We start from the raw sequence: 22,917 nt of genomic DNA, 5'->3' as shown, positions 1-22,917 counted from the left end.
TGGCAAGTCTGCTTTTGGAGACTTATCAGTGGTTTGGGACTGAGAATTGAGTGGTGATGGATTGCAGGAGGGGTAATGGTGCGATAGCCTTAGAAAGACCCTAGCCTGAAGTGCTTAGGTGATGAGGAAGAGGACTGGAGAGAATCTGGCAGGCAAAGACCATTTAGATGGTGTTTTAAAGCCCAATATACCATACTCATATCTTTGCCTCTTGGTGAATCTAAATACTTTTGAGTGTCCAACAGGCAAAAGCTGAAGCTGTGAAATAATGTCTGGGAGGTTCATGCGCAGGCCAGAATACACTTTCAGAAAGTGAAATAAATACTACTATGACATAAGAGTAATGTTTCTAACTCTCAATCTGTTGGTGGTCTTGACTTCTCAGAGTTTCCAGTGGCAGTGTAAACCTACTCTTGACAACCATGACTCTCCGCACAGGCTGAAGAATATCGAGGGTGTAAAAATATAACCACTACAGTTGAAATTGGCTGTTAACACAGAAAGCTTAAAAAAGTCATCATAACATAATTTCCGGGGTAGAATCAAACCAGCTGTGGTGGACCAAAAATAAACCCCTCAAGCACCACAAACAGGTACCGTTGGTCACATAACTGGTCTGTCAAGGTCAACATTACCTCCACACCCAAGAAGAGCTGGCTCAGCTGAGAACAGTCCACATCACAGCGGTGTGTGGCCAAAAATATACGTTACAAATACCAGAGGGGAAATTCATGGGCAGAGTATTTCCAGTGTTGATGTACAGAAAGTGGAGCATGTAAAAGACACAGACATATGATGAAAATGAGACAGGAAAAGTGTGATAAAGATAGAGATGAATCAGAAACGGGATACAGACAAGACTGCATAGTGCTCAAATGATCAAGATAAAGAGAAGAAAGAAGCCAGTGTTTCCTTCCTGTGCAGGGTTGTGAGTTCCGTGGTCTGTTAGACTACTCATCCCCAGCGTCAGGCCACTGTTTCTCTCTGAGGCTTAGATGTGAGGTTTCTGCATTGACCCCCACCCGACAGGATATTACTCTTTAATGATCTCCTGATAGGGTTCCCTGCCTAAACAAGGCGGTGCAGACAGCAGCGAGTGTGGGCGAAACATATAACATTTAGACATCAAACATAAGCAGCAGAGAACATTCACCCACCAACTTGAAATCTTTCACTAACCTCTCAAACTGATACTCACACTTATTGAATACAATAGTACATCGCAGCAAGCAATGATTTTGAAACACACAGCCCTCTGGTTTCCCAGTGACGCAAATAAGCCGTAGTCGTCCTTTGAGATGGGAGAAGTTCATGTTTTTATTTCCGCCAACGACTTGGACTGACCTCATTTCAGCTGCTGTTTTATTACAATACAAAGCTCTGAGCACGCTCGGCTTTTTGTATAAGTTGGCTCTACGTTTTGTGACTGTTTTTATCTTTTGATTCACTGATGTGTGTCAGCGTGTCAACAGTCACACTTAACTGAGCTTGAAAAGCAGGCCCTCGACCCCGTCAGACATAAACTCATAATTTTGATGACGAACATGTGTGAGAGAGAGAGTGAAATATAGAAAAGGTATGAAAACAGAGACGGAAAGAAAGAAAGAGAGTGAAAGAGAAATATATGCTTGTGGATTGTTTACCCCCAGATACAAACATATACAAAGGAAGACAAAGGATTCTTCAGTTAAACCAGGTAATCCCACAACAAACAGGTTTATCTAAGGTAAGCCTCTGCTGGAATAATCAGACACAGTAGTGTTGCGTATAGGAGGAGCAACCGGATAAAGAGCAGGATTTCCAACTGTCAAAGCACTGTGGGTAAGGAACGTCTCTTGAATGAATTACCTCCTGCATATCGCAGTAATGGAGGTATTACAACAGATGCAATATCACAGCTGTTTGTGTGTTCCTGTAGCGAACAATAGGTTTATCATGTGTGCAGAGTATAGTTTGGTTGCACAAGACAGCATTTACATCACGGCAAGCGATTACTTGCAACAAACCAATAAAAGTGTTATTTTAGGCTTATATAGCGTCGCTCTCACCTCTCCCCTGCTTTGTTTTTTGCTGATAAACCTTCTGCAGGCCCTGCAGGGGAGGTTTCACAGGTGAGACACTGAAGCATGTCAAAGCATGCTGAAATGTCACTCACAGGCTCTGGGAACTGGGATACCGTCATTACCGCATAAACCATGCGAATTAAATTCACTTCACTTCCTTGGCTGTGTAAGTAGAGGTTGCAGAATTGATAATCGTGGGAGTAATAAATCTAAACCAAAGAAACACAAAAGCTTTAGTGTCTACATTTCACTTGGCACAGGGAGAATTGTTACTGAGCTGCCTCTTTTCAAAACTGGTTCTCCCAGCAAAATAGCAACAATTTTACAGCCTTTTTATTTCTTTGGAAAGTTGGAAAGTGGTGTTTAATTAGAACGCATGAACTCCTGAATGGTAAAGGCACTTTTTCATACTTAAGTGTTTTATATATTGTTCTCAGAGCATTTTATGGTGTTGGAAGCTTATTTAGCAGTCTTGCCAATGTTGCACATGTCAGTAAGATTCTTGTTTCCCAACTGGTGACATTGGCAACATCTGTTTATCAAAAGGACTGTGTGTGCAATGAGGATCTTTTTGTGGTAAACTCTATTCTGCATATAGACCTCACACATTATAGGGAACATCTGAAAAGAGCGTGTAAGCAAAGTTTTCTTTGGCTGCTATCGTGCCATCATTTCAAACAGAAGAGAGGAGACTTGATGATGATATCAGGGAGACATTAGTTTGACATTAGCCTGTCGGTCAATGAAGTAACGCAAACTTTGAAATGTAAAGAAGTCTCACAGCTACGACTGTTGTGGCAGAGTAATCAGAACCACTCAATGCACTGATGGACATAATGTAATTATCACTCCAGCTCCTCCTCACCTGTCTTTAAGTTTTTTAACTTTAGTGTCCTGTATCTATGTGTGCATGCAGAAAGAGAGAGAGAGAGCAGAGAGAGAGAGCATAGACAGAGACAGAGTTTGTGTTAAGACCAACCCCCTTAGCTGTAGCATGTTTCAACTAAGGTCTTACTGCACTCGCTCTGCCCTGTCAGTTTGACTATTAGTCACTTGGTAGTTGGATTCTCCCCTCTGAAAAGCAGATGAAGAAGCGGATAAAGGCAACGCTGAAACAATTTCAAGGTAATTTCTTTGTGATTCCTCTGATGTAAAAAGTGATGCTTTTACTGGAAAAATCTGTTTTAAGATATTGTTGATATGGTTGCATTTGTGTTGTGTGTATAGAGGACAGAATGACTGCATTTAGAGTTTTAAGAGTGTTTGTGATTTGGTTAATATGAATGCTTTAATGTTTAAAACAGCTTGTATTGGAAAGAAAGACTGCTAAAACTTTGGAAGTAAATTTAATCTGATTTAGAAGATTGTAAAGTACAAAGAGCATTACGGGGTAGAAAAGTCACAAGGAGAGAAAGAAACTTGACGATGGATTTTCTTTCTTTAAATGCAAAGAAAAACACAATTTTTTTTGAAAAAAAATCATTATTCTAAGCAAAAATGCTGCTGCATGAAAATATAATATACTTTTTTCACAATCAGCTCTTTTCATGAACAATCTGAAAGTGGGATATCCGTATTGATTCATGATCTCCATTCATATTTTAATTGCTGGTGTAGATTCAGTCTCTACTGTGGAGACACTTTAGCTTCAACTGCTTGTGCCAAAATGGCCAAGTTACATTAATTTCCCAAATTCTTGGCAACAGATATAACGGGCTAAATTCTTCAGTCCATTTGTTAAATGTTAACATATGACTCAAGAAGCGAGAATAACATTCCCTCACACAACTGAAACTCAAAGGAATGCAACTCTAATCACCCTTGATTGTTTCAATAAAACAGAGTCAGCAAAGATTATGGGACCACAACCTTTAGCTTATGCATGATTATGGTTTGTAAATGCTGTTTCTGTCTTTTACGTTGAAGGTTTATGTTTAAAGCACAGTTGCATGTGTGGGGTTACTTCAAACACACCTCACCTACACTGTGAAAATGGAACTGTGATGCTGGAGGGGAAAGCAGCTGCATGTGTGTCAAATTAAGTGCACATGTTGAGATGGTTCTTGTCTAACGACCTTACAATGACCGACATACACTTTAAACACATCTAGAGAGACTAAATGTTTGTTTGACAGTCCCTCTGGCCTTTAGTATCACATTCTGCTCCGTGATACAAGCAGCAATAATTACTCATCTGTTTTAACAGATGTCAGGATGCCGTAACACATCATCCCACTCAAATATCACAAGAGAGTGTATGCACTCAACTAATCCACCAAACATTTGGTTTATTGCATATGTCTTTCCATTTACGGTATTACCATCCCACACTTTGCTTCTCTGTGGTATTATGATTCATGATTTGTTTTAACTCGTTGTATTTTTTGTCGCTAAATGCACAAAACCCCAGTATAATATAGCACTGAAGATGTATGAATGTCCACTTTGTCAGTGTATCTGCACTTTTAAGAGTTTTAACAGTTTATGTTTGATGTTTTCAAGTGATTCATGAAAGGTTAGGGTCTCAACTGTGGTTCAGCATTCTTCCTATCACTCATTTTTTCATGGTCTTTTTCCCTCTTTTTGCAGGGTCTGAACCTTCTAATCAGGACAAACAGAGCTCAAGAGCACCGTCCTCTGGTGAAACAGAAATCACCAAGGGATTCTGTTGGATTATATTGTATCAACCTCACATAATCCCTCCATGTACTGAAGGACCTCAGACATTTTTTTGTACTTGAACAAATTCCTCTCAGCTCTTACTGCCAAAAGTATGTCAACAAAAATGACTTTGTAGCCACTGACTGCAAGCAGAATACAAGAAAAGCAACATCAAGCATGGAGGCCTCAAGTTCTGCTCATGTAGGGAGTCACCCCACTACACCCATTCCCCCTTTCTCCCCTACTCCCTCCTCTCATGGCTACCTGCAGTTCTTCTGGGAGTACCAGGACAACTCTGTCATTGTGGAGCATTACAACCACACGGGCAAGCTGCAGGGAGACCGCTACCGTGAAGGGCTCAAACCTGAGGGCATTGCGTTCCTGGTGGTGTGTCTCCTCATCGTCCTGGAGAACGCTGTGGTTCTCCTTGCCATTTGGAGGAACAAGAAGTTCCACCTGCCCATGTATTACCTCCTAGGAAACCTGACTCTGTCTGACCTACTGGCTGGGATTGCCTACATGGCAAACATCATCATGTCCGGACCTTATACTTTAAAACTGACGCCGTTGCTATGGTTCCTCAGGGAGGGAGGGGTCTTCATCACCCTGGCTGCCTCTGTCATTAGTCTGCTGGCCATTGCAATCGAACGTCATGTTACTATGGTGACTATGAGGCCATACCATGGGGCAAAGCGGGGAAGGATGTTGGCACTGATCGGTGCAAGTTGGGCCCTTGCAGGGTTTTTGGGGGTCCTACCAATCCTGGGATGGAACTGCATCCACAGACTGAACCAGTGTTCGACAGTTCTCCCACTTTATGCCAAGAGCTACATCCTCTGCTGCGTATCTGTGTTCAGTGCAGTGCTCCTTGCCATCGTGGTCCTTTATGCCAGGGTTTTCCGCATTGTCCGCAGCAACACGCAGCGTCAGCGGATGGGCCTGTCAGGCAGCATGAGAAAGGGCTTAGCAAGGAAGTCACAGAAGTACATCGCCCTCCTCAAGACAGTCACCATTGTGTTGGGTGTCTTCATTGCATGCTGGCTGCCCCTCTTCCTCCTCCTCCTCTTGGATTTTTTCTTCCCCACTCGCAGCTGCCGCTTGCTCTACAAGGCTGATTATTTCCTGGGAGTCGCCATGGTCAACTCACTCCTCAACCCCATCATCTATACTCTGACCAGCAAGGACATGAGAAGAGCCATTCTGAGGCTGCTCTGTCGGCCGTGTCTCATGACTAGAGATGGTCAGGTGAAGAAGATTGGGATGCCATTCCTGGAGTGTAGTTTCAGTAAAACCGAGGTGGCCTCCCAGAAGTTAGAAGGGGGACTAGAGACTACGATCTCCTCTGGGAACGTTATCACCACCCCATCTCCCATTAAGGCCCTCTATCCCAAACTCTTCAAGCCTTAAGAACATAGACTCTCTGATTGAGTTGAAGTATATGAACGGGTGTCCCACTAAACAGAGGACATGTAGCACACCTTTGATAAAAAGGAACCATTTCTGGTAGTCTCAAATTTTGAGTATAGCCAGAAACAGACGGTTTATGAAATATGGAGGCATCTAACACACATCTGCACCATAAGTGGTGCAGTTATGGCAACATAACCATATCAATGAATATGGAACAAAAGGCTATGAGGAAGCCACTCGAATGTGAAAAAGCAACGTTTGTATGTGTAGATGTAGCCTTTCCTTAACTAATTTGCACTGAAAAACCATTGTGAATGGAGAAGCAGCCTTGGACTTTTTTTTCCTGTGGTTCTGTAGTTTGTATCAAAGTCTGGAAGGATGAACCCAAAGACTCTTGTGACTGAAAATGACTTGCTGGGTTCATTTCTTTTCCTTTTTTTCTCATTCAAGTGCCTTAAATACAGCGCAACTATTTCCAATATGTGCATTGTGTAATCTGTCCATCTGCAAACACCTGGATTTTGCTGGTTCGAAGGCCCAAGGTGCGCCAGATTTGCTATGATAAAATTGCATAGAGCACCCGACACATATCTGCGTACGTGATGCAGACGAGACCTACGGGGAGGTTACAGGAAAGAGAAGAGTGGTTCTTATGCTTTTGCTCTGAAGAATGCTGTGGCATATATGTGGGAGGGAGGGAACCACAAAACCAAAATCCCCCGGTTTTGAAATGACAGACATTGGTTATCTGATACCAAATTGAGAGTTGTTGGGGTTGGTGTCCAATTCTTCAAATGACATTCTAGCATCTACAGAAAAGCTGTCACAGCAAAAACAACATGCTGTTGTTTCCCTTATGTCATGACATCGTTAAACTGACAACAAATCAGCTGCAATTACATCACTTGTAAGTATAAGCCCAATAAATTATTGTTTCAAAGATTATATTTCTTGCAAATAAAGTTGCAGATGTTATTAATCACTATCATCCAGCTGCATCAGGAGTTTTAAAGACAAGAATGTGCCTGCACTTGTAAGCTAAATCATGTGGAATCAGGGAAAATTCATCCCAGTGCAATTATTACAATACTTCCTGTCACTATCCATCATGTTAACAGAACATATCCGGTTGTAGTTTGAGGTACTGAATATGTCATTTTTCTTTTTATGAATGAGTTTGATGTCAGATTTTTTTCAAATGTTTTTTTTAATGTAGTCTTTCAGGACTTTGATTGACAAATGAGGCAGTGTGTGTTTTTTTTGTACTGTAATTCATGTAGTGAACTTTGTATTTTTGTATTTCTAAAGACTTTTCATAACATCTGTATTGTAAATTATATCTATTTTGTAACAGCAAACGACTAGCAAACTTTACCTTTCTTTTCATAAAAGAAATAAAATGTTTTCTTGAATGTTTCTAAGGAGTTTATTTCCATTGTATGTCTGAAACTGTACATTGACATAAGTCAGTATGTATTTCTCTTTGTGTAGCAGAGATTGTATGAATGGAGGAACAGTTTTTTGAAGAAGCGCAACAGGAAATCAGCCCCCTTGTCTCACATCTGGTAATGGCATTGGCCTACATACTGTGCTTCTCTACAAGCTCTGCATGTGTTAGGACAGCTAAAGCACCATACAATGCACCTTTTATTCAAAGACTGAACACTCAATTTTTCTTTTTCCTTCTTCTGTCAACCTGTGGGTGAGATTGGCCTTCACCACACTCTGACCTGCTGTCCACGCTTGTCATGGCTGAAACAGAGAGAGATCTGCAGCTGGCTTTAATGTTGCTCTATCGTAGCTGTACATATTTTAAAAAGGACAAAGTCAGCAGACTGTTAATCCAACTTTGTTAAAGTTGCCCAGTACTGAAAGAGACATAACTCTACTATGGGGCACGGTTCAGGGGAAATATTGTAAGGGTTTTATTTAGTGTTTTGGCTTGTAGATTTAAGAAAAACTGCTTTGTGATTTCATTTATATGAATGTAACAAATTCCAAGATTGGAAAATGTGAAATGAAGTCTTGATCTGCTTTATTATTTTGCAACCATGAAAGGTGGGAGATTGCCAGAGCTCATAGGACATCTTTCAAATCTAAAACTTGAAAAATTACCAACCCCCACTGAATGTATCTTACATGTAGCAGAAAGCAATCGTTTAGTTTGTGCAAACTTATACATGCAGTAATCTATTCAGGGAAATGGAACTTTTCACACCTCTCATATAAACATCCATTCGCTGCAAGAATGCTACCAAACAGGCAGCCTTGTAAAGTGTATAGCTGTTTCACTTTTGATTTAACCCTCAGTGACCCAAAGACATACTTATGTACAATAAATGGCACCACATGGCACTGGGATACCTTTAATATCATTTACAGGTGTTTCTCCAGATGTTGGCTGAATGCCTGTTGACAGAGGTCAACAAGGGAGGGAATCTTTCCTCTCCCCCAGTTTCCTTCCTTCTGTTGAAATTATACAACAAACTGGACTGGTGGAAGTCATAAGTCATAAAGTCATCTGTCCCGGTCACTACTGCCAGCCCCAACAGACTTGCATTAAAGATGTAGAGAGTAGTAACTTTTACAATAGAAAAGATGGTGTATTATATTAGAGAATAATCACAAAACTGATCCTAGAGCAGTACACACGTGCAGCATTAACTTCAGATACATGAGCAGCAGACAGACAGCATGACACTTGTCTAGGAATATCCATTTGGAGCCCCGAGGCTAAGCCACCTAATTCATCTGACTGGAACTATTCACACAGTTAGGACAGAGGCTCAGACACAGCTGCAGAGTCATAAATGAAGGCTGATTCAAGGCTTGTCACATCATATCAAGGATTTTTCATGGCTGTTGATGCTTCACCATCAATTTCATTAAGCCCGAGGGAGTGGAGATTTTAATCTTAGCATTCATTAATTGTTGAATCATCTGTGAATCCTGGCTACATGGCAATGCTTTGGTAAACAATGCTTTCAATATTTTTGAGCTGTGTAATTACCGGTAGTTCATGATGATTTTAACTTGTTTGCACTTGCTCCCAGTTAAATACCGCATTTGTTTTAAAGTACTTCTCCTTGTTAACAAATCTCTTCATGGCTTGGCGCCCCCTGCCTATCCAATCTCCATCCCTATGTTCCTCTGATGCACATCTACTCTCCAGTCCCCCCTCCAGGCTCCGCACTGTGGGCGACAGGGCCTTCAGTGTGGCTGGCCCCTAACCTCTGGGTCTGCGTCATCTGTTGCTTCTTTTAAATCACAACTGAAATCTCACCTGTTTAGATTGGCCTTTCCTGCTGCTTTGTAATGTGTACATTATGAATGTATTCTTCTATCTGTATATATATTTCATTGTTGTTGCTGTTGTTTTATCTCATTATGTATTTGATATTGGTATTGGATTTGTAAAATGTCTTTGGGTGTCTTGTAATGCGCTTATAAATAAAATGTATTATTATCATTATTGTTCGACAACACATAATGTATTTTTGAGCAGGATCTTTGCATCTGCAACCTCACAGCTGTCCTTTGCTGCCACCTTGTGGATGTAAGCTAGAATAGAGATTACAGTATTCATACTGTATTGTATTGACCTGACTTATCCAAGAGGAAGAAAAACTTACTGCACCAGCATCTGCCTTGAGTATATTTCTGTCAAGCAGCTGTACTGTAGGAGACATTCACAAGCATGGATTTTTTTAGGGAAGGAAACAAGAAAGGTGACGTACACATATAAATGAGGAAGCGATTGTGGGTATGAGGACATTTTACTGTGTGCCTAATTCTCTTAAGCAACACATATGTTTTTGATTAAACATCATTAACGATAGCCTGTATATTAAGTAATGTACCTCCACAATGTCAAAATGAACTGCTTTTTAGTGATTTTAGTGAATTTGCATTGCACAATTTCTGCTTCTAACTGTGATTTACTTTTACTTTTCCTATTAGAATATCCTTCTCAACTTGTTACTAAGTGTTCTCAAATGTTTTCATGTCAAGGACCTCTTGACCTCTTGGGTCTCTTAAATCGTTGGTTAAATCATCCATAAGAAATATGGTGCCACTATAGACCAGGCTCTGACTCTGGACCAATATGTCAAGTGTCTGATTCGCTCTTGTTTTTTCCAGCTGAGAAATATTGCAAAGCTGAGGCCCACAAGCAGATATGAAAATGTTAATTCATGCTTTTATATCGCCCCGTCTTGACTACTGTAACTCCCTTTTCACCTGCCTCAGCAAAACATCCCTGGATTGTTTACAAGTGGTCCAAAATGCTCCCGCTAAACTCTTGACCAGGTCCTCCAAAAAGTCTCATGTGACACCAATTCTGATTGCTCCTCACTGACTCCCCATCAAATTCAGAATCCAATTCAAAGTTCTTGTGATCACTTATAGAGCTCTGCATGGTCAGGCACCTGTCTACATTAGAGATCTACTGCAGCCCTGTGTCACCAGCAGGTCTCTAAGGTCTTCTGATCAGGGTTTGCTGGTTGTTCCTAAAACAAGGCTTAAAACTGTGCTTTAGAGGTTGTGGCTCCTAAACATTGGAACTCCCTCCCTTTAAATTTAAGATCTGTGGACACTTGCTTTATCTCCTCCATGAAGCACTTTGTCACATCTCTGCTCTTGAAAGGTGCTATATAAATAAAGTGTCTTACTTTCTCACTAAACTGACACAAATTAGACCACAGACCCCCATCTGATAAGATTTTTTTGCTTTTAGATGTTTTATTACAGAAAGTGTATGAAACCCATGAGTAAAAGTCATACATTCTGTGATTGTGTTACTTATGGACGGAATTATAGTGAAAATAAATTATTCCCCTTTTTTGCTGGGGACCCCGGGAACCCCTTCAAAGACCCCCTGGGGGTCCCCGTACCCCAGTTTGAGAACCTCTGCATTATTTGATTGACGTAAAGCTTCAGTTTCTGGCAGCCTGCCAACAGTTGGCCTTGCTTTTTCCTTCACGCGGAGGTCTCCTTCTCAATAAAAGCCTTGTCCCTCGGGACACGTTTCGCCTCCGTTACTCGTGAATGGAGGCTGTGGAGGCGGACTCTTATTGTGAAGGCGAGAGGAGGCCGGTACAATGCTTAGTCACGGTGAGTTACAGCTTTCCCCCCTCCTTCCTATATGTGGCGCACAGATCGGCACACCGCGATGGAGGAATTGAACTAGACTACGTGAGTTTATTTTATTAACTACAGATTTAAGGTTTCAATATTGTTCAGGATGAGCTGTTGTGTTGTTGCATTTTAAAGCGAGGAGGAGCCGGTAGGAATATGTTTGGCTGCCGCTTTGTTAGCATTTTTGTGCTCGGCTCGGCTCACAGCCGTTACGCTACTGTCTAACGTTATTATTAGGAGCCTGTTCTGCTGTCAGCTCAATTTCCGAAACGTTTAACTTGTTATTTGCGGTGTCTCCGGCTGTTAGTCATGGGCACGTTGAGTCTGTTGTCGCAAAAACCAAACAGAGGCTTCAGTCGAGCCTGCTTCACCTGTGTTGCCCTTATTTTCCGTGCGTGCCCCGGATTATTTTTATCAAAACAAGCGCAGAAAGGATGAACGTTAGACTGGAGGGGGAAACGGTGCGTGCTTTGTGTGTGTGTGTGTGTGTGTGTGTGTGTGTGTGTGTGTGTGTGTGTGTGTGTGTGTGTGTGTGTGTGTGGATAGAAACTCTCAATGTTGGTTAGATTGTGCGGAAATCCAGTCCCAGCTGGGTTTATGTAAGGACTGGCTTCACTTCTGGGTCATGTTTTGGTACATCCAGTTCTACTGTTTGCTCGTTGGAGAGTTCAGGATGAGTCACTGAGGAAAGCTCGTTGCCAAACTGCTCCGTGAAACACGTTAAACACATTTGTTTCACTCTCGTTTCGTCCTCTTTTGCCGCTTTTGTATCCTTGTATCCTTTTATGTCTCCTGCCAGATGAAACTCTCCATAAAGCTGCTCAACTTTAAAGTTTGAATCTCCCGAGTTATTGGGCAATCCGCGTTGAATGGCATCCAAAGATTGCAGGCCTGGACTGTGGTTCCCAAACTGGGGTGCAGGGTCTACCAGGGGTCACTGAAGTTGTTACGGAGACTAATGGTTTAATCTTTTCACACTCTGTGAGATAACTTTCTCACAGAGTGTATAAGGATGTGTGTTTGGTTCATAAGTGTCACTGTACCCACTGATGTCACTGTGTTATTCATTATAGATGAATCAGCTTTCTCGATTTTGTCAATTAATCATTCATGAAATGTCAGAAAATAGTGCCTAAGGTGATGTCTCTATTCCAAAACTCAAAGAAAGTTAATTTATTGCCATGTCAGACAAAGAAATGCAATAAATCTTCACATTTGAGGAGGCAAAACCAACAGATTTGGGGCATTTCGGCTTGTAAAATGATTCAAATGATGACAGGTTATCAGAAAAGACAAATGTTCAGTTAATCAGTTAATTAATCGCCATTAATCACCATCATTTCAGCTCCTATCAGGTTTTATCAGGCAATAAATATCTTGCCATGTGTCAGCATGTGCTGAAAATGCTCTTGAAGCTGTTTCAAGGCTGAATTATCTTTTAAATGTCATACCTGGCGGAAACTGTCACTGTATTTATTTGTTGCAGGAAACATCAGAGCCATGAATCAGGTACAAACTTAGATTCGGTGGATACTGAGAGCCTGTTTGTCAGCAAGCGGTTTCTGTCTGCCTCGCAGAGCGAGCGAGCGAGTTGAGCAATATGTTCTCCTGTGAAACTATTTTACCCAGAAACCTGGAGGGAGGAAAGCACAGCGGTAAATCAGAATCGCAGTGTGTTTCATATTATGGTGGACTTAACTGCTGGCTGACTGTGCTCATGACAAGCTCTATGATAGCCACTGACGTGTCACCATCTGGTAAAAAAAAAAAAAAAGAGGGGGGTTGAAGGGGGGGGGAATGCCCAGACATCATTTAGTGTTTTGTTTCGCTTCATCTGTGAGTTGGACACAGTAACCTTATTGCAGAATGGGAAGCAGTGAGGCTTATAAACTGGCCAGTGCACTGCGTCCTCTTATCACCACTTCAGGTAATGATTACTGCGCCTGTGTGTGTGTGTGTGTGCACAACTTATGTGTGCTTTGTTATATAACTGTGAACGCTCACAGCTGCATTGTTGCTGAGTAACTCTGACTCTTCCCGATCGGAGAACAGCAGACAGATAATTAGCCACTGCTGAATGTGTCGCTATCACAGTCGATTCATAAACTGTAAAGGAGAAGTTCAACTGACTGAAAAGGGAGGCATTATTTCTGCAGCGAGCCTCGAGGTCGTTTTAATGGTGTGCAACAGTGCAAAGTGTTCTTCTCCATGGACCTGAGCCCACTTATTCCCAAAAGAAGTATTAATTTCCATGCTGGTCTGCAAAGCTCCTGCTTATTTTATCAGCCACTGCAGTGGATTTGAGTTTTTAAAATGAAAACAGCCCTCGATGCTGAACCGAAGATGTTTGTTTTTGTGAAATTGTTACATGACTTGTGTACATGTGTTTGCATGTGTCTGTTGTTCGTAAGAATCACTGTGAGTGTGCTCGGGTATTGTTGGCTGGTGTTGCACAAACCATTCCCTTTGTTCCGGCCCCCCCAGCTGGATTGGTCACAGGACACAGTAAAAAACACTCAGTCATGCTGGCCAGCTAAATTCAAGCCTAATTTAAGTCACTCCAGCGTCCTTCAAAACGGACATCACTCCCACACACACACACACACACACACACACCCATACTCGTCCGTTTTTGCTAATATTCTACTTTTAGGTCCAGATGTGGAAGTAACAAGTTTAAGCTTGTTTTCACTCGTTCAAGAGGAAGAGATTGAATCTTATTGTTATCAGAGACACCTCTGAACCGAAGATGAGAGGAACTATTTTGGTTTTTTTTTAACGATCGGTGAAAAGCAGCGTACTCATCATGAAAAGTAGGAAGCCATGACCTTAGTGAACTGCACCAGGAAGAACACCATGGGTGTGAGAGGCATGATGATAAAACCAACACAGCGTGTCTTTGCGTAGATAAACTTTTGCTGTGTAAGTTAATACAAAGACACTGATGGAGAGCCTCATGTTACATAAGACGATGTGTTTGTCAGCATTTAGCAGATGAGTGTATAGATGTTTTGTGATTGTATAGGGATATATTGTGTGTGTGTGTGCTGCTTCATCACCTGTGTTCTCTCGAAGACAGATTTCTCCTAAGGGAGACAAATAAAGGCTAATCCGATCTTATCTTAGATGTTTAGACATGATCACTGGTTTAAACAGTGGAAGGATTATAAACTCTGTATTATTAATTGTTTCAGCTGCTACATACGTGCTCACTGTCTCTCTCTCTCTCTCTCTCTCCCTCTTTATTTCCAGTTCTCAGCTGAGCCAACAGTTTCCTAGTAAACACAGCGGTGCAAACAAATTCCTTAACTGGGCGATCTCGAGGAAAGGGTCTCCGGAGAAAGCTACCTAACACCCCCCTCCAAACCCTCCTCCTCCATTCCCAAGAGCTCCACGTTACGCTTATGACACTTTTGGCACTCGACCCTCTTTTTTTTTTTTTTTTTTCCTCAACAAACCTTCCACTGCCTCATCGACAGTATCTGAGTCTGCAGCTCTCAGCAGAAGTGCAGCCCACTGGAAGGAGCTTTTAGTTATTACATCAGTACAAATGAACCAGTACATTTGACTTTTCTGTCATTTTCTTGAGTAATCAATAGGAAAGGCTGCACCCGACCCGCTGGTGAATCTCATAAGCATTTAAGTTCATCTTTATTTTTTCATTTTCTGAATCCTGATGAATTGTTTTATTGAAGACGTTTGAGTAATTTGTTGTCAAAAACCTCAAAAAAAGAGACGCATATTGCAACAGACTTTTTCTCTTTGACAGAGTTGATTGACATCCCCCAAGAGTGGAAAGATAACAGCTTTGACACCACAGACAGTTGAACTAAAAGTGATTTATTTGAGTCTTGTTGTACCTGCTCAGCTCTTACTGTCACAAAGTTAAACCTCGGACGAACCCAGAGAACTTCTTAACTCAAGATATTTTGATCATGATGGAACTGCAACATGTGACAGAGCAGCCAGTCATGACTGACAGCTCGCACAGAAGAAGTCTCTAGTAATGCCGTAACGAGCGGTACGGCTGGACTCAAGTACTGAACAGAGCAAGGAAATCCTCATGTCCACATAGATCAGATTTGAACTCTTCAAAGATCAGCCTGGAGATTTCTGTGAAGCTGTCTGCCAGGTTCCTCAGCTTGAAAACTCTTCTTTTATTTTACTCATGCCCGCGCATGGTGCAAGGATGCCCCATAACGCCGCCCGCTGTTCTTGAGAAAGAGACCAAGGAGGAGGAGAAAGGGTAGGAAATGACAGAGTGCCTGACAGAATGCAAAGCGCTGGTGACTCCGTCCACGCGCAACGGCCACCGCGTCTTCAGCTACACGCTAGAGAGCCACACGGCAGCCGCCTTCGCCATCATGAACGAGCTGCGTTTGGAGCGGCAGCTCTGCGACGTGACGCTGCGCGTGCGCTACAAAGACCTGGAGGCGGTGGACTTTGTGGCTCACAAGGTGGTGCTGGCCTCTTCCTCCCCGGTCTTCAGGGCCATGTTCACCAACGGCCTGAAGGAGTGCGGCATGGAGTTGGTGCCCATCGAGGGGATCCACCCCAGGGTGAGTCAGCCGTCAAATGTCTGCTTTAAACATGATTTAGGCTCTAATCACAGTCACGGCTGCTCTAAAGGTCTTTATGTTGAGACATCCTGGTCCTTTATCCGTTTAATGTGAACAATGTTTAAAAAAAATCTACCATAAAACAATATTCTGCTTTCCAACACAAACATGATTGTTTACAGTGTGTAAGTGAAAGAAACCAAAACTGCTGCTGATGTTCAAGTTTGTCTGTTATTGCCACGGCAACATGGTCCTAACAACCAGAGGAAGTGGCTTTTAGGTAAAAACATCTCAATTATCACAGATAGAGGCTTCCAATGGCTCTGAATGTAGTATCATAATAAAATTGTCAATTATGTCAGTAATATGCAGTAATGTACAGGGACAGATACAGACAGATGTTACATGTATGTACAGACTGATGATTGACATAATCTTAGAATCTGTGGCCACATTTTCTTTGCCCTCCATTAACGAGATATAAAAATGTAATTACATCAGTCACTAGTTTCATGTGAAATTCTGTATGAAATCCTTTAAGGATTAGTTTTTTGTAAATGAGTGCAGTAGAAGTGTACACACTGAAAAGTACAACAAAACTTGGCCAAGAACACTCAGTTTGACCTCTTTTACTTCGCCTGTTTACTAAGCTCACATGAATACACAAACGGACAAAGCATCAACCACTTGTTTGTTTTAGAGATGCCGATCTGTGCCTCTCTTCCTGGGAGAAATGAATAGGCACACAAATAGCCACAATCTTTTCTGCCTGCCTTTTTGGCCATTTCCCATCAACTTTCTCGTCTATGTGTTCCCATCCTTCCATCCTTCCATCCTCACGTTTTCCTCCCCCCTCCCCGTTCAGGTAATGGACAGACTGATAGAGTTTGCCTACACAGCCAGCATCTCTGTGGGGGAGAAGTGTGTGATTCACGTGATGAACGGCGCAGTCATGTACCAGATAGACAGCGTTGTCAAGGCCTGCTGTGATTTCCTGGTCCAGCAGCTCGACCCCAGTAACGCCATCGGCATCGCCAACTTCGCCGAGCAGATCGGCTGCACGGAGCTCCACCAGAAGGCCAGGGAATACATCTACATGAACTTCAGCCAGGTGAAACTGAATAGCATTTGAAATGAAAGCTCTACTGTCATAAAATGCCACATATTCAAAGGACTGATGTCAGAAATATGCCTGAACAAAGGTGGCATCCTGCAGGCTTTGCCAGGTGCACCTGAAGAGCTGCTGCTTCTTCCTCCAGTTTGATTGTGGCAAATAAATTTTTATGGTACCATTTAGTGGTGATTTGCTACTGTGTCATCAGCTGCGGAGACATGAATTTATTTATTTATTTATTGGTTACACAAGAGGAAACATGACCAATATCTTAACAACAACACACATACAGTGAGCTTTGACTCACTGTGACTCAGACAGAGGACGGCGCAAAAGGGCAAGATGTGGGTTGACATGTGTAGAGAAGTACAGTACTTGAAATTGTACTCTGTACTTTAAATTTGAATTAATGGAAAGAAGCAGAAAGAGACTGAGTGGAGGTTTGGTGATATAATCTAAAAACAAACACACTGACATGTTATAAATTTATCTACATGGCTCATGACTAAAAAAGAGAGATTTATATTTATATACACACATATATATATATAAATTTTTTTTGCACCTGGGACTCATGTAAGTGTTTGGCAGTGTAAGCAAATGCTGTTTCACTTGTTCCATTGTGGTTTCTGTTGGCTGAATCTTTCGCTTCAGACTCACTCGCTGCCTTCTGAGGGAAGTTAGTCACGTCATGAGTCACAGTGAGTAGTGTGTGTTGGTTTATCTGCGGTCGGAGCATACCTGACTGCAAGAGATGGCAGTACACTTGCAGCATAAAAGAAATGAAAGGACACTTGATATTGTGAGCTGATAAGATGACACAGACAGGTTAGACAGCTTACTGAGTCTGTCGTGTTCAGCAGTTCTGATATCTGCTTTTTTTGAGTTCACGTCAAAACACACATGAAAAAAGGTTTTTTTTATATTTCTCAAAAAAATAATAATATACAAATAATACAATATTTGATTGTGTACTGTCTCTCCAGAGATTTAGAAATGCCAGGAAGTCAAATGTCCTTGCAGTTCAGTCTAAATAATCCTTATCTCTCCACTGTATTGTCTCCCAAATGTTCTTTATGTTTGACCAAAATGTCCCACAAAAGCATGATTTTCTCTTTGGTTTTATTGAAGCGGTTTCTAGTCACTGGTTTGACAGCCAGCTGATGCTGAAGTGATTAGTCGACAGAACAGAAAATTGATTGGCAGCAATTCTTCAAGTAAAAATGCCCAAAATTTGCTGCTTCCAGCTTCTCACTTATAAGTGTCTGATGCTTCGTCTTATGCAGTTGTGAACTCTGGAAGTGAATATCAATCAGATGAAGCAGTCTGAAGATGTCGTTTTGTCTTGAATGAATTGGTTGCAGCTGTACTTTCTGAATTCTAGACTCTATTTAATCAACATTATAGCCATTCATGACTTTTTGACACTTTTGTTTAGATTCCTCTTTTATTTTCAGTCTACAGCTCTGGACTTGTATTATAAAAATGGTTATTGAAAGTTTTCATCCGTTCTGTTCCCAGGTGGCGACCCAGGAGGAGTTCTTTAACTTGTCCCACTGCCAGCTGGTGACCCTCATCAGCCGCGATGAGCTCAACGTGCGCTGCGAGTCTGAAGTCTTCCAGGCGTGCGTGGCCTGGGTGCGCTACGACCGAGAGAACCGGCGACCGTACGTCCAGGCCTTACTCCAGGCCGTCCGCTGCCATTCCCTGACCCCCAACTTCCTGCAGGCTCAGCTCCAGTCTCTGGACTGGGACCCACAGTGTAAAGACTACCTTGCCCAGATCTTCCAGGACCTCACCCTCCACAAACCCACCAAAGTCTATTCTTGCCGAACCCCCAAGGTGCCACAGCTCATCTACACAGCGGGGGGCTATTTCCGTCAGTCCCTCAGCTACCTGGAGGCGTATAATCCCTGTTCGGGAGCCTGGCTGAGACTAGCGGACCTGCAGGTACCCCGCAGCGGCCTGGCAGCCTGCGTCATCAGCGGGCTTTTCTACGCTGTCGGTGGAAGAAACAACGCACCTGATGGCAACATGGACTCGAACGCATTGGACTGCTACAATCCCATGAACAACTGCTGGCTGCCGTGCGCGCCGATGAGCGTGCCCAGGAACCGAATCGGAGTCGGCGTCATCGACGGCATGATATATGCAGTCGGGGGATCACATGGGTGTATTCATCATAATAGTGTGGAAAGGTAAGTGAATGGTTAAAGTATTATCAACCGAAACCAACAATGAATTTATCCTCATTTATCCTTTATAATAATAAAAACATGTAACACTGACCTCATCCTTTAACCAGCAACAGCTTGAAGATGATTTATCTGTCAGTATGTTTGTGTTTCTGTGGTTTGACTTCAAAAACAAAGCAGGGAAACGATATGTGACTAAAGTCCAGCCGAGCTCATTTGTAATACAGGTTTATTCACTGGTCTGTTTACTGGATTTAGTCAATGATTCCTCTGAAATCAGGAATCGGGTAACTTCCTGGAAATTGATTGATTTTATAGCCTTTTGTTCTACTTCCTGCCATCTATTCTTAGTTCACGCAGCTCAGCAGTGAGGAAGTTTGAATCTCCAGTGAAATATTTTTGTGTGATTGAAAACTAAACAGTAAATGATGTCATAGCTAAAAATGGAGTCAGTTGTCATTGTTTTTCTCAGTGTGAGCGTGAAGAGAAACACTCAGTAACCTTGAGTTAACTACCCACCGTCCTTCACACACTTTAGAACTCACAGCTGTAGAATAGCTTCTTTTCAGCAGTTGGGCCGGACCGTGAGCCAGCAACCACATCAATTTTAATGAACAAAAAGCGGCTGGACGATGTTAGGAAGCCAGACCATCAAAACATCCCACCACCAAGTGTTTCATATATTTCCAACCCAGACAGAGACCTCCGGCACAATCCTTAACCTGTCAGCTTGTCTATAATACACTGAATCATGTAAATGATTTTAATTCTGTTGAAACATTTGCTTCAGTCGTCAGATGAGGCAGGAAGAGAGCAGTGACATATGTCAAATGTTAACCAGGCAAACCACAGTGGCTGTGAAGAAGGAACATGCCTCAGGTGTCTGAGTGGCCAAGTAATGACTCAGAGAAAAGATGTGACTGATCAGTGCAGCAGTCAGACTGTGTCTGCTGTAGTGTGAAGCTCATCACTTGTAGGTGAAATGAAACAGCTGGCAGCTCCATGACTCAACAAGCACCGGTCCGCCTGCAGCGTTCACCGGGCCAACCTCAGGCGTAGCTGTGACAACCACCGACTTTAATCAAATGTTCCTGCTCCATAGGTATGATCCAGAAAGGGACCAGTGGCAGCTGGTAGCCCCCATGTTGACGCGGCGTATCGGTGTGGGTGTAGCAGTCATCAACCGGCTGCTTTACGCTGTGGGGGGGTTCGACGGGGCCAATCGGCTCAGCTCCTGCGAGTGCTACAACCCAGAGAGGGACGAGTGGAAGACCATGGCCTCCATGAACACTGTGCGCTCCGGAGCTGGTGAGAAAGAAATAGAAAGCTAATGAGAAACATACGGCTCTGGAAGTCACTGCAGAATCGGCCCTGCAAGTTTCCATCCATGTTTTCAAAATATGAAAGGCTTCTTATCTGCTTCAGTAGGCCCTCCGGTTTGTGTTAGTGAGATCAAAAGGGGGATTTAAGGGCGCCATGGTAGCCGAGTGGTTTAGACACGTCATATAAATGCAATGTCACCGATGTGATTCCAGCCAGAAAGCCTTGTTGCATGTCTTACTACAAAACTACAAAATCTTAATACCAGCCGGCAAGAAAAAACTGTATTGATCCTAATATGCACACAATATGAAGCAATATTCATCTCTTACTGGGTCATAATTAAATATAAGCCACCGCTGCTTTCATTATGGAAGTATTTATGTAAAGGCTACAGTACAGAAGTTAATCTTTGACTATTCTGTATAAGTGTCATGTGTATTTTTCACCTCCAGAATATCTATGTAAATGACTGCCGGCTGCTGTAGCTGCAGAGATTAACGCACCTAGAATTCAGCCAACTCTGATTTATAGCATGTTTACAGTCTATTCCACTGTTGTTCCAATGACATTTGAATAAACTAAACCTTTGACCTCCTTGCAGGTGTGTGCGCTCTGGGGAATCAAATCTTTGTGATGGGCGGCTACGACGGCACCAACCAGCTGAACACAGTGGAGCGCTACGACGTGGAAACTGATACGTGGAGCTTTGCTGCCTCCATGAGGCACCGGCGCAGTGCTCTGGGAGTCACTGCATTACATGGACGCATCTATGTGCTGGGTGAGGAGCAGACTACAGCCTGACTTCTTTTGTTTTCAGATCACTGATGTACGAAGCAGACTAATAACTAATAATGTTAACGGTTAATGGATGCTGTTACTAATGTAATTCATAAATAAACAAGACTTTATTCATAGAACAAAACATCATCGTTATGTCCGCAGGAGGTTACGATGGCGAGACGTTCCTGGACAGCGTGGAGTGTTACGACCCAGAAAAAGACACATGGTCGGAGGTGACGCACATGACATCCGGGCGGAGCGGCGTCGGCGTGGCCGTTACCATGGAGCCCTGCCAGAAAGAACTGCCTCAGTGTCAGAAGTCTGAGAGGGAGAGCGGTGCGGCGTCACCTGCCAATCAGTCAGGCAACTCCGGATTCGGCTGTCACCACAATCAGCGGCACAGCGGGCCTTTCGGTAAAGGCACATGAGGCTCGCCGCCGGACCCTCCCACTTACACATACACAGGCGCACACCTCAACTCACCTCCGTCTTCCCAGATCAAAAAAAAGACGCTGACTGAGTCGAGACAGACGAGAGCTGAAACATAAAAGTGCTGCCTCACTGATTGTAGAGATTAAAAAAAAAACAACATTTTTAATACTTTAATTTGCGAATCCTGCATTGATACTCGACTATAAAGGCGGCAAAAAAGTAATTTTAGTTGAGTATCAACATTGGACTACCTGAATCAAGTTTGACCCCCAGATCTGTCTGTCAGTGGAATTTGATTAATTTTTATGTGACTAGTTACGTTCCTCCATATCCAACAGACCTCAGTCCATCTGTGGGTTCAGGTCTGACATTCAAAGTCGGACCATCGTCTCCCAGATCTGACCTATGGGAGAAAAGGGCTGCCTGCTAAAAAGGTCCTTTTATTGGCTCAAAGAGTCATCCAGGGCTCTTTATTTATATGTAAAGAGTAACCCATGCAAAAGTTAAATCTGAGGGGAGAAGAAAAATTCAAATTATCTCATTATGTTTAAAAAAAAAAAAAAGTAGCATTTGTCAGTGTAGGCAGTAGAGTTCAAAGTGCCATTAAAATGCCTGTGTGCATTACTGTCATGTGTTGGAAAGGCTCAGACTGTCACTGTGTTGTTGACATGAACCGAATCAGCCACAAGATTCAATTTACTGATGACACTGAGCCTCATGCAAGAACATATTTATACTCTTATCCTAAATCTCTCTTTCTTATGTCCGTGAGGTTTATTCACACGTGTTTCACATCAGATTCATTGTAAATGGCTGGTTTCATCCTGATGAACGCCACCTGTTCATGAAGAGGTGTGCACTCCTGAGATTCCATCATAGCATCCAGATATATAATATCCATATAAAGCTACATGTTCATTCACACCTCAGCACTTAATGATCACATGATTCATTTAGTGTTTATAGTTCTATTAGAACCGCAGGAAAAAAATAGAACAGCTGTTAACGCTGTGTCATTGCAGAATCAGGTCCGGACAGGAATAAAGAAGGAATGGTTTGAAATGGAGTTATTCATAAAATGACTAAAATGAGAATATATATTTATTTTACACAGTAAATGATGTCAGACTGTCTGGTTTTATAAGGGAGGGCAGCGGCTGGTGTAGGAGAATATTCAACCATAAGAGAAGACAAATGAAATAAAACCTCTCAGTAAATTAAACTATCATGCAAATCACTGAATA

The 22,917-nt window shown here is 42.5% G+C and overlaps 2 protein-coding genes across 3 annotated transcripts; both read left to right on the top strand.

Moving 5' to 3' along the window:
- The first annotated feature begins 3,047 nt into the window (after positions 1–3,047).
- s1pr5b (sphingosine-1-phosphate receptor 5b) lies at positions 3,048–8,403 on the top strand. Its single transcript, XM_067579393.1, has 2 exons — positions 3,048–3,188; positions 4,653–8,403. The coding sequence occupies exon 2, from the start codon at positions 4,902–4,904 to the stop codon at positions 6,129–6,131; it is 1,230 nt and encodes a 409-aa protein (XP_067435494.1). The 5' UTR covers positions 3,048–3,188; positions 4,653–4,901; the 3' UTR covers positions 6,132–8,403.
- Positions 8,404–11,231: 2,828 nt separating this feature from the next.
- keap1b (kelch-like ECH-associated protein 1b) lies at positions 11,232–22,648 on the top strand. Of its 2 annotated transcripts, none has more exons than XM_067579334.1 (7): positions 11,232–11,327; positions 14,523–15,829; positions 16,695–16,940; positions 18,465–19,141; positions 20,241–20,446; positions 21,063–21,239; positions 21,404–22,648. In XM_067579334.1, exons 2-7 carry the CDS (start codon positions 15,524–15,526, stop codon positions 21,667–21,669), a joined length of 1,878 nt encoding a protein of 625 aa, XP_067435435.1. In that variant the 5' UTR covers positions 11,232–11,327; positions 14,523–15,523; the 3' UTR covers positions 21,670–22,648. The 2 variants fall into 2 exon arrangements, with proteins under 2 accessions (XP_067435435.1, XP_067435442.1); XM_067579341.1 differs by lacking the exon at positions 11,232–11,327 and adding an exon at positions 13,124–13,197.
- The last annotated feature ends 269 nt before the right edge of the window (positions 22,649–22,917 follow it).

This window comes from Thunnus thynnus, chromosome 3 (assembly GCF_963924715.1).
Source record: "Thunnus thynnus chromosome 3, fThuThy2.1, whole genome shotgun sequence".
NCBI classification, from domain to species: Eukaryota; Metazoa; Chordata; class Actinopteri; order Scombriformes; family Scombridae; genus Thunnus; species Thunnus thynnus.
This window is presented reverse-complemented; position numbering and strand designations above follow the sequence as displayed.

Coding starts and splice junctions, on each gene's coding strand:
- s1pr5b (XM_067579393.1), top strand. CDS start 4,902: ATGGAGGCCTCAAGTTCTGCTCATGTAGGGAGTCACCCCACTACACCC.
- keap1b (XM_067579334.1), top strand. CDS start 15,524: ATGACAGAGTGCCTGACAGAATGCAAAGCGCTGGTGACTCCGTCCACG. Junction 20,447..21,062: donor CACTGTGCGCTCCGGAGCTG/GTGAGAAAGAAA, acceptor ACCTCCTTGCAG/GTGTGTGCGCTCTGGGGAAT. Junction 21,240..21,403: donor TGGACGCATCTATGTGCTGG/GTGAGGAGCAGA, acceptor TTATGTCCGCAG/GAGGTTACGATGGCGAGACG.